The 12,391-nt window shown below is 37.7% G+C and overlaps 1 protein-coding gene across 3 annotated transcripts in view; it reads right to left on the reverse strand.

The window, feature by feature from the left end:
• COL19A1 (collagen type XIX alpha 1 chain) overlaps nt 1-12,391 on the reverse strand; it is a 182,040-nt gene that overhangs the window by 146,728 nt on the left and 22,921 nt on the right. For all 3 annotated transcript variants that reach the window (XM_051615561.1, XM_051615562.1, XM_051615563.1), the window contains exons 4-8: nt 7,382-7,505; nt 6,707-6,982; nt 4,861-4,941; nt 1,686-1,811; nt 1,126-1,188 (exon numbers count right to left, since the gene is read on the reverse strand). In XM_051615561.1, the coding sequence (XP_051471521.1) occupies nt 1,126-1,188; nt 1,686-1,811; nt 4,861-4,941; nt 6,707-6,982; nt 7,382-7,505 (670 nt within the window). The remainder of the gene's footprint in view (nt 1-1,125; nt 1,189-1,685; nt 1,812-4,860; nt 4,942-6,706; nt 6,983-7,381; nt 7,506-12,391) is intronic.

The following is a 12,391-nucleotide window of genomic DNA, read 5'->3' on the forward strand; positions in this document are numbered from 1 at the left end:
TCACAAATGTCAATTAAAAAAAAATAAAAATCATTAGGCATAACTGCTGGATGCACATAATTCTTCTCAGACTCTAAGTATTCAGTGAAGTATCACAGTGGCTGATGATGAATGATCAAATTTGCACTTAGAGGGAGTAGGCCACTAAAAAAAAATAATGTATTTGTATAGATCTTGTAAGATTTATTTTTTCATTAATCTCAAGCTTAAAAATTTTCAGTTTGACATCACAGAAGATGCTCTCTAAAACAAACATTTTGGACTTCTGTCATTAGCAACCTTGTCAGACATGGCCTCATGCAAATTGCTGTCAGTGATGTACCAAAGCTGGAGCAGTCCATTGACTGTTGGATGTATTTTTAATCAATGCAATGAAGGTCTTTTTGTAGAATGAACAGAACAGAACTAGAGGTGATAAAGGGCACCCACATGCTTTACTCAGAGGTACTACGTTTAACATGCGAAATATTGCTGATTGGCTGTGAGATGGAATGGTAAGAAAATAAGACTTCTGAGTCTCCTTTCTCATCTTAGTAGCACTAAGAGTATAAATGGGTCAAGTCAGGACCACAAAAGCAGCTTCCCAAATAAACGCTAAGAAACTCCCTGTGTTGGTAACTTAGGCTAACTCTTACACAAATAATTATTCTATATACTCAGATCAAGGATTAGCAAAAAATCATTAATACATTTGGAAATTTCCAGTAATCCCTCTAGGTTCAGCTGGGCTATAGAAACAAACATGCTTAAACTTCTTTCTCCACCTACGAAAATGATAAAGCTAGTATCAGAATTGAAATATATATTTCAAGGAAGGAGTTGCAAAGCAAAGACACTCGCAAGGAATTCACTTAATTTCAACCAAATGTGTATATAAACTCTCTCAGAACTCTGCTCCCAAGCAGACAGGCTGTTCTCCGGGGAGTTGATGAGGGGATCCAGAAGTGAGAGAGCTGTATGCTGCCTGGTAGGAGGCCCATGTGCAGAACCAGAGACTGAAGGATAAAGGATTTAAGCTGTGTACAGGGAGATTCCTTTAAGGAAAAACAAAATTAATAATGTTTCTATTTAAGAAAGATAAGCCAACATAAAGATTTGGAAGACAGAATTCAACTGGTATTTTACCTTTTCACCTTTATTGCCTTTTTGGCCTGGCAAACCAGCTACTCCTGGTAATCCTGCTTCTCCCTGAGTTTAAAAGAAATAAAAAAATCAACAAAGAAGCAGATCTAAAATATGTATTTGATTTGGTTTCCTTGTCTATATCACCAAAATCCTAACATAGCAATTGACTCAGAACACCCAAGAGAAGGATTTAAAAAAAACCAAAACAAAACTCTTACATAGAAAATAATTAATTTGCAAGTAAAAATATTTACACTAAATATAATGCCTATATATAATTCTCATTTTTACCATGGATCTTTTTTTTTCTGGTGTGTATTCAAACAACTAAATCTTACGGACCTCTGCAACTCTACCTTTAAAATAAATCTAAAAAGTACTGTTTCTTTACTGTGAAATACAATGTAAGTACATTACAAGACTAAAAACCAGTAAGATATTTTTCAAAACTCAAAAAAAATCAACCAACCAATTTTTATTTTTTTTTTTAATTTTTTTTTTTAGTACCTAGCAAGATTGAACAGCTTGATGCACTAAAAAGCAATAGGAAAACCTCATACTTTATTTGGAAAGCAGTAGCATCTCTCTCTAGATTCCTGCTGCGTTCCTGGAAGCGTATATATTTTGCTGTTATGAACAGTCACCGGTGATGAAGTTGTAGCAAGTAACCTTTCCTCATGTGAGCACTAAAATTAAAAAGAAGATTTTCTGATCTTTAGTTCTCTTCAGTTAATAGATAATTACCATCCAAGCACTATTTTTAAGTTGTTTTCTGTTTTAGTACTCCTGTACAGACCATATTACAGACAAGCCACAACAATTCCCAAACAGAGGAAAAAGCTGTAGTAAAATGAAGTCTAAACATTGTGATCCTGTACTAAAATCAATGTCAGTTAAAACTGATCTGTCAAACTTTTTTCTTCCAAAAGAAACCAAACAGAGGAATAAAATATAATGAAATTTGAAGCAGAGGAGCAGAAAATGCTCATGGGAAAGGGTATTTCTCATTCTCATCCAGTATTCCATCCCCTGCCCTGAAATGCAAAATGTCAGTGTGAGGAAAAATTCTATCTTTTTTTTGTAATTAAATACTTTGTGCATGCAGAGTTTGGAAACAAACCAAAAGCCCTGAAGTCGATATTCACCTGTCTGTGACTCATAAGAGCTGAGCCAACCCGAAGATGTGCTGCAGAACAATCAACAGAACGTGATAAATTTCAAAAGCTCTCATTAAGATGTAATCAGGTCTCCTGTGACCCTTCTGTCAAAGAAATTCCCACAGGATTTAAAGCTTAGTTTAGAAATTTGTATCCAAGGATAAATCCCTTCCCTTAAATTACTGAAAATGTAGCCCTTAAAAATGGTAAGGAAGTATGAAAAAGTAAATCAGCAAAATGTAATGTTAGTTTCAATATGAAAGTCATTAACAAGTAGTCCACCATTTTTTACATCTTCAACATAAGACATAAATGAACTGATGGTGTGATAGGTATATACCTGAATGAATGCTTAAGATGTTATTAATAAATCCTAACCTTGATGGTTTTGTGTTCATATATACTTAGGGTTTGATTTGTTTTTAATTAATTGCTACTGTGTCATAACTGCTAAATAAACTGGTTTTTTATGCACAAAGTGGAATTTACAGGAAAAAAATGCATTCATTTTACTTATTGATGAGCTTACACATTGAAGAGGAAGCCTGCAGTATTGTCAGGAATAGATTTTAAAATAAATTTGAACAATAAACTATTATTTAAAATTAAGATTTCCCTTGATATTTTAAATTCTGCATCTTCCATTCTTCTGACTACCTATCAGTTGTCACTTCCCACAAAGTCTTTGGTTCTTCTGTTCTTGAGTAGCTTTATCCCTCCATTCCCCCCATCTCTTCGTAAATGTAATCAACTAGTCCTGCATGCTGTTGTTTGTTTGTTTTTTTGCTGACTGCAGGCTGGGCGGTGATGGTATTGCCTGCTATCTCAGAGGAGCGTGCTCTACAGACTATTCATGACTAGCAGACCAATATTTTAACATATATTTCTTTCAGAGTTATTTTTTTTGTCTGTTTGCTTTTGTTGTTTGGTTTTTTTTCTCCAAATGGACTTGATTCAGCAAAACAAACACATCCACAACTTAAGCATTTCTATAGTTCTAGCATCTTCAACTTTACACTCTTTCTGTCTATCGAAAAAAAGGGAAAAGTGCACCCTCTGAACTAAAACAACATTTTCCCTTGTGTTAAACAATTGACATATGGGCTGGTTTGGTTTGACAGCATTTTTTGGTAGTGGGGTAAGAGCCCCAGAAGTGGCCTCTGTAAGAAGCTGAGAAGCTCCCTCTGCTCCCGAATCACCTAAGGAGCCATTAGAGGGACAATAGATGTACCTCAGCGATTAACATACGAAAGAACTGAAATGAGACCTGAGCAGAGCGACCAGTTCATAAAGAAAGAGCGGTGCTGGAGAATCAGAGCGGTGCTGGTGGTTGGTGAGGAGGAAGGGGAAGAAGGTGCCCTAGCAGAAGTTTCCCTGCAACCCATGGCGAGATGGCAGCTGTCCCCTTGCACTCCTGGAGGAATGTGGTGGAACATTCCCTGAAGGTGCCAGGAAGGGTGAACTTGGCCAGTGGACTTGGATTTTGTGGCCAGAGGATTTGCTGCCAGTGGACTTCGATTGTGCAGCTTTGGAAGACCCTGGCTGGAGCAGCTCCGGACCTCCTGGGAAGGACTCATGAAGGAGAGGTTTGTGGAGGACTCTCTCTCATGGGAGGGACCCCGTGGGGAAGCAGGAAAGGACTGTAAGGAATCCTTCTTCCTGAGGAGGAAGGAGCAGCAGGAACCACCAGCCTGAGAACTGACTCTAAACCCCATCCCCTGTCCCCCTGTGCCGCTGGGGGGAAGGAGGGAGAGAAACTGGGAACTAAGTGATTTGGGCCTGGGAAGAAGGGAGGGGTGGGGTAACATATGCAAGCCCTGCTCTTTGTGTTATTTGTGTCCTGTGTGTGTTTGATTAGTGTGAAATTAAATTATTATTTTTTCCCCAAGTTGAGTCTGTTTCGCCTGGGACCTTAATCAGTGAAGAACCCTCCTTGTCCTTTGTCTCAACCCAGGAGCTTTTATCCTCATCCCAAAGTGCGCGCGCGCGCGCGCGTGTGTGTGTGGCCACGGGGCTGGTTCTTTGTTGTCCTGTTAGGCCCAAACCACGACGACATACATCTCAACATGTGCCTAATAAAGAAAAAAGTGTTTACCAATTATGAAACACCCACTCCTCCATGCTAGCCTATTGAAATAAGGGAACCACCCTCAACACTTTCCTATTTTTCTTCCCTTCTACTGTCACACAGACTCTTTCACAGGCTTTGTTTATGATCTGTAATGCTTCACTAGGTGCAACTGTTACTGAAATGGCCTCTGTTATTTGAGTCCTCATGAGGTCATCGCAGTGATTTTTTTCCTACTCTCTGAGCCTTCCTCAGTTGTTAATTAGATATTAATCAATGCTAAGAAATGCATTTAAAAAACACCAGCAGCACCTAGTGTCTTTTTCTGAAGTACAACTGTGCCATTTGGATAGGCAACAAGAAACAACATACCATGACTCCAGATACAGGATTAATTTTGAAGAGGTAATTAATCTATCATTTCTATTGAAATGTCTTTACAACTCTTTAGTAAGAAAAAATAAAGCAATTTCTTTTGTATTAACATTTGCATTTTAACAAATAACTTACCAGGTCTGCAGATACTTCACAACACGTATCTTCCATTGCAAGTTTTGGATTACAAAAAACTGCTATGCGGTGAAGTTCAATCTATCAAGAAATACAAAAGAGATTAATATAAGATGTAAAACACCATGTATTATTGCATTACTTTTCTTATCTTGGCATAATCAACTTTTTTTCTGAAGGACTGCATGTTTCTGAAATGCTAGAAAAAGAGAAAAATTCAAAACAACTACAGAGCTACTCACTTAAGGAATAAATTATACTGACTATTACTTTGATATAAGTCACATTTTCAATTTAACTTTTCTTCATGTAAGTTGCATGCCTCTGTACTGCTCTTGCTATGCAACATAGGCATTTTAGCTCTCTAGACATCCTCTGTAGACCTTTTCAGAAATGCAATTTTCTCCTGCAGTGAACTACAGTAAAGGTTAGATAAGCTCTTTCACATACATCTTCTATCACTTTGGGCAGATCTTTGCCCAGACCTTGCCACTAAATCGCCTGAAGAGCAAAAATCATAAATTCTGTACATAAAGCTCCTGTTTCAGAGATTTTGGGTGGACTGGTGAAATGAACAGTGTCTAATCTTAATTAGCTAACCTTGCCCTTGCCCTCTTCCAGCATCTATTTTGTATCCTCTTATTCTCTCCCTTGCACTTGATATTGAGAAGAGTGACTCTTGGTACAGGATCCGCTCTGCTGCCTTGATCAACATTCTGCCCATAATGTTTTCCTGCAAACACAGATATCCTGATGGACACCTTCTGCTCAGAATTATCCAGCCTGTGCCATACAACCAACACAAGATAAAAAAGAATCTGCTCCTTTCTCCTGTGTGCTACTTGGAAATGATGAGATGGTACATACTCTAAAGCACATTTCACATAAAACCCAGTCTTAGAAAACAAAATGAAGCACAAGCTTGGCCCCTATAAAAAAAGACCTCTGCATCCAGGCCAAAGTGTTTAGCGCCTCACAGGACTGATTTCTCCCACAATGCTAGCTTGCAGTTACAATCTCCTATTTTCATCTGAAACTATAGACTGTACATAATATAGCTGAAACTTTCATATGGTCACTATAAACGCCAAATCAGGTGTTTTAAATTTGGTTAACTGCATGCCAACATACTTAAAACAAACTGAAGCTTTCACGTTACTTGCTGTGAGCCTTCTGCACAAGGAAACAGAGGAGAGCACCTCGGGGACAGAATACAGCCCAGAATATTATAGAATTGCCTTGGGTCATTCTTGCACCAAAGACTGCAGGAAGCACATCTCCAGCCACTTCCTAATCCCTTCCATTTGGAAGAGGGAGCAACAACTGTGAACGATGTGCCCCTATTTCTGCATAGCTGAATCATCCTGGAATATGATACAATCTTGGCGGAGAGGTAATCCTTTTTTTTTTTTTCTTTTTCTTTTGTGTCTCCCCTTTATCAAAGAGGCACAAACTGTGACTGATGTCTGATACCAACTTATAAATGAATATAAAAAAAAGAGTTAAAGAAAAAAATTACCTCTGGAGTTTCTATCTAAATGTGGTAACAAAATGTCTACAGTAACTAGGTGGCTCTTACTCCAAAGCAAGTACAGAAAAACAGACTACTGACACCAGGACTGAGACTTTCGTAGCTACTTTGGCAACAGAAGGTTTGCCTTAGCAGATGCTACTGCAAGAATAGTGTTCAGAAAAAAAATACTTAAAGACTTCAAATTAAGAATACACACTTAAAATTAATAACCAGTTTTGAACCCTTCATCTGTACAAATCTCTAGGATGGTGTCAGCAAAACATGGCTAAAACACTATTTCAAATTATATGGTTTTCCTTTCATACTACTCACATCTACAGGCTTATCATCTGCAGCACGAGAAGCAATCAGAGTCCTTCCCTGCAAGTCAATGGTGAATTTTTCATCAGTCTGTTTTCTTTCAATTAAATTACAATCCACATAGAGGGAAATGACCCCCGACTGCACGCTAATACCAAGCTTATGCCACTGCCGATCAAACAATGGATAAATTTCTCGACTCTTAAAAGTGTAGTGCAGTATGTTTCCCTGAGCAGATTTGGTCATATATTCCACAGCCTTCTTTGTACCATCCAGAAGGACAGAGATCTGAAAGCAAGGAAAAATAAAAGAAGTAGTTATTTAAAATAAGTGGTTATTTAGAAATATAAGAATTAAATACATATAAACTATACATAATAAAAATACTTCGACTACACAGATTGGGAAATAATTGTTACAAAGCATTCTTCCATGTAACTTTGTAAATACGTATCAGGAATAAATCATAACATGCCTTCTTATCCTAGTTTGCAGTCTTAATATATTTTCATAAATTTCTTTAATTCCTATAATAAATCAGCAATTATTTCAGAGCGCTCTGTCTATTCCTTATCAACTGCAGCTAAATCCAGCAGTGAGACATCTGCTAAGTTTGATCAGCCATATTAAATGGGCAAAAAAAAGAAACCTCATTAAAAAAAAAAACAAATCAAAGATGACTCTAACCTCAGGTGTGTCATACTGATTTAAAACTTGCCATATATACCAACGCTCTTTCTTGGTATTTCGCCGTACACGGAACGTAGCAACTAAAGAGTATTCTTCAGGAAGCCCATTTGGAAATACTTGCCTTAGGAGGGAGGAAAAAAGGAAAAAAGATTTCTTGTTATTCTTATACACACAAACACTGCTTAAAAGGACTGAGCAAAACCAATATCTTTTGAAAACAAGGAACCAAATGCTCACTCATACAAATTCATGGGCTTCAATGTTCAGAAATGCCTCTTCTCAAAAGTACAATTCAGTCTATTTATAAGAGTAAATGGCTGAAGATTTTGCTAATGAATTTTTTGTTCTTTTTCAAAATCTGTGATTACTATAAATAGGGTACTTAACTCTGCAAAATGAATGCCCCTTATGAACATATTTTAAAACATTTATTTTTCCAGTTTTTTGTTTGGGATACTGGAATAAATTTCCCAGAGGATTTGTAGAATAATCTGCATCCTTAAGACTTCCAAAAACAGAGCTGGACAGGGCTCATAATAACCTGAGCAAACTTTCAAGTTGGTCCTGCTTTTATCAGGAAGTTTGATCCAGTGACCTCCACTAGCAATGACTCAAACATCTTGAGTATCGGAACAGCTGGACTTTAGCAGGCTTGAACAAAAATAAATAAGGCATTTCTGAATTAATGATTTGCTGTTGTTTGATTTTGATATTCCCTTCTTACCTAAACTATGTTGACACCTCTAAAAAGAAGTCTGACTTGCTACTTATATCACAGGATGCAGTATAACACCATTTATAATTTAAAAGTTTGTATTTCAGAAAAAAACGAGTCTGTAACTCGACTCTACAGACTTTGGTTATCATCAAATATACACAAATTCTGCACTAAGCAAATTAGGATAGTGCAATCAGATTTTTCTTCTGAAGCCTCTGCATTTCCAATTATTTCTAAGACAGAGGTGACACAAATGAAAACCACAGATGCAAACACTACACAACACACAAGTGGCTAAATTGTTAATATTGCTGCTTCCTGAAAACTGTCAGGATCGCCCAAGTAACCACATTGCAAAAAGCCACCTCTGGATCGGAGCAGAGGAAACCTGCAGGCCTTATGCAGGTGAAAAAATTCCTCTTTTTTTTCTTCCCACCATCACATGAAGTAAATGGTTTAGTTCCAAAAAAGAACAAATGGGAATGTAATTACACAGTAATGTACTAAAACCAAAACAAAGTGTGGGGTGGGGAGGAAAACATCCGCTGATTAAAAAATAATCCCACAACATTCCTGGAAATCTGTGCACTTCAGTTAACTTAGGATCTCAAGAAAAATGCCTTCTGTGTAGAGAAGCCTGTTCTAAATCCTGCCAGAGAGCTTATTTATGGATGTACACCTATTTAAGTCCCTTGTGTGGGAATCACACTTCTTTGGCTTATTTCCCACAGCTGATTCCTGTTTTATCCCAGGACCAAATTGGCTGCTGTCCCACGTTGTTAGTGGACCCATATGGTCTGTTGTACAGCTATAGATGTTTCAATGTCAAAAGGCACGGGAAAAGGAAACAGGCTTTGCAGGACTTCAATCTACATTTCATACTACTCTGTATTTTAAATATAGCATAAATAATGCTTATGATTTATAAAAAAAATACCTTCATTAGACATCAATAATACATGAGTGTGTCCCTTCAGAACTGTAAACTATCTCAACATGCTAAGGAGATGGCATCTCAGGTTTACAGATATAAACTAGAGAGTTTATCTGGCTGTGGGAGCATCTCATTACCTCTCCAAAATCAATTAACTTTCCCAGCTACATTCCATATGGGGAGACATGGGAGTTTACATTAATGGACAAAGGGCAGACAACTGTGGAAGGAAAATTGTCAGAAACCTTCACCAACTGAAAGGATGGGAAACCATGATTGGTATGGTAAGTCTGCAAAACAAACAGGTAGGTATTCTAGTAAATATGGAACACTTCTACCCACCTTCCCCCTCCCCATCATTGCATTTTACTGTAAAACTCCTTGATAGTCTAAGAACTTCCTAAACAAATTACAATATTAATATTCTAAATTTTAAAGTGTTTATTTCAGAATTTTCTTCCCAAAAAATAGGTTGTGTGTGAATGCAGATGATATAAAATTATCTTCCTTAACTGTTTAGCAAACCATGTGGGAAACAGGGCAAGAGTTAAGGCATGGGGCAGCATTAAGAAAAAGGGTAGGAGTTCATTCTAGCTTCTCTTACCTTTGAAATGACAGAGAAAACTGCATTGGGAGGACTGAGAAAAGCAGACAAAGACAAATTAATTCCTAAGGGCACTGCACTGATTTCAATGAAGTTAATCAAAGAGGTAAAATCTAACTAGAATTGGACCAAGGATAAACTCATTTAAGATTTACAAAATAATTTAGGTAGGCAGGTACCTCTGGAAGCCCATGAATCTAACCCCTTGCTCAGAGCAGGGCCACCCGAAAAATTACATCAGGTTACTGTAAGCCCTGTCCAGCTGAGTTTTGAGTCTCCAAGAATTGAAATTATCCCACAATCCTCTGGGAAACTTGTTTCAGTGTCTGGCCAACAAACAGCACAAATTTGGTATACAATTACTGTACAGCAAAGACGTAACAGAAGCAGAATCTTTATTCTGATAGAAGTTTTTATTGTGTAACTATATGAACATTCCTTGGTGACCAACAAGACATTAACAGATGCTTTAAAGTCAACACTTAAGACTCAACCCTTCCAGCCAGATGATGAATGCTAAAATGGAAAAATTGAAAGCATAAAATACTCAGAAAACTAGGATTTTCCCTACACTCATGCTCCTTGGTTGGCTTCAAGTGGAAATAATAGAATGAAAAGTATGCATCTAGCACTGAAGTGACTTAGGTATAGACAATGAGTAAAATACTAAAGTAAAATTCAAGTATTACTACCATGGTCCCTTCTACTCTGTAAAACTTGGATAAAAACTCATCAGAAACAGTTTTAAACAATAAATAAATAATGACATTTGGTGAGGGGAAAAAAAAGGTGGAACAGGTACAGGAACATAAACCCTCAGATTTTGCAGAATACTGAATTTGAAATTAAAAGGTTTGTTGAATGTTTAATAAATCATTTTGCCTGATTGCATCTACCAGCGTTTAAAAACTAACTGGCAAACTAATGCAACATCGTGTAAAGGGTGAAAACAGTAAAGAAGCAGCAGTAAATATTAATGAGAAATACAAAAGCAAGTTGTTCCACGTGTCTGCAACTCAACAAGTACTTTGCCAGCCTTTCCATGTTGCACAGGGAAAGAACAATAGGAAAATGAGAGAGAATAAATGGGAAGAAAATGTGTACCAGGCTCACTTCAAAGTCTACAGATGTAAAGGACAAATACAGAGAACATTAACTTGTGGTAGTGCATCATGGTGTTTAAGCCAAAAGCAGTAAGAGAGATGACAGGTCTTAAAAATCCCTAGAGAAATGGGTAGCAATTGCTACATGTCTAAATTCATGCCTAAAGACAACAATAAAGAACATAAAAGTTTAAACAGACAAGCTAATGAGGACATCCTTGGCATTTGGTCTCTGAACCACAGGATGCTTATGTGGGGTTTTTTTTTGACAAAAGTGTCTTAACCAAAATACACAGACTTGGAAGCAAAAACCATGAATCTAAGGTTTTCCTCTCCCAGTATAAGGGGGCCTATGGGAATGCTGGAGAGGGACTTTTTAGAAGGCCATGTAGTGATAGGGTGAAGGGTAATGGTATTAAACTGAAAGAGGACAGCTTTAGATTAGACATTAGGAAGAAATTCTTTACTGTGAGGGTGATGAGACATTGGAACAGGTTGCCCAGAAAAGTTCTGGATGTCTCAAGACTGCTGCTGTTTGTGTTGCATTCAATGCTTTCTGAACTTATTACGTGTGATTCAGGCACAGTCAATGGCTTGGGCACCTCAAGAGACATAGGCAGCATTCAGGCACCCCTACACACAGCTTAGAGTCACAATGAAACTTGAGTGGGAGTCACATGCCTGGCTGCTTAAGCCATGGTGCTTCTAAGCTTCCCAGGAACTTTGCCCAGATGCCAGAGGAAATCTGTTATCCAAAATGATTCACTTTAGGTGCCACCAAGGATTAGGTGGTGCTTGAGGCTAGGCAATGAATCATTCTGTGAGACTCAGGCACCCAAAGTCTGACTAAACTGTATCTTGTGAAATTTAGGCAGTTTTTCTCCTTCTGTCCATATTGTCAGTAGTACACAATAAAAACTGAAAGTTAATGAATGGAGCACGGTGTTTGCAAAGTAAAGCACATCCTTGGTGGAAACTCCTGAAAACAATAGCAGGAATTGAAGCACATGAACTGGATACAGATGCTTGATTTTACACCACCCTAGCCTGCTGGACTGGGAGGTGTGCTTTAAGTTTCAGAGGACTCAGCTGGCAGATTGGGAAGACCAAAGATAACAAGCAGGAAAATCCCTACCAATCCAAGGTTTTAGTGTGTACATATATACAGTAAAAATTCAGGCATCCAGGCATCTCTTAATGGTCCACAGGTCGAAGCATCAAGCAGATGCACCCACAACATTCATAATACACACTGACGTTCCTGCAACAACTATGTGCCACTCTATCAAAGCATATCTATACTCAGACTTGCAAAGGCTTCTGTTGCATCCTTCTCATTTTAATGAATTAAATGTAGCCATAATTTTTCCTAAAAGCAGGTGCTGTGGCGCAAGCACAGCACAGACTTTACATTATGAGGTTACTAGAAGAGCAGTTACAGAAATTTTTGCATGAGCTTTACAACTATATTTGTGCATAACTTAGACTGTTCGTAATGATCAAGTATAGACTGATTTTTGGCAAATTTTTTGCTTATTCATTTGTTCTGCAGAAGTTCTGAAAAATTCTGAAATGCAGATACCAGCTGGTTCTCCTAGTGCTACCATGCTAAAAGAAGTAATTATGAATTAATTAACTGTGCATTCAC

The sequence above is a fragment of the Apus apus genome, chromosome 3, assembly GCF_020740795.1.
Source record: "Apus apus isolate bApuApu2 chromosome 3, bApuApu2.pri.cur, whole genome shotgun sequence".
NCBI lineage: Eukaryota > Metazoa > Chordata > Aves > Apodiformes > Apodidae > Apus > Apus apus.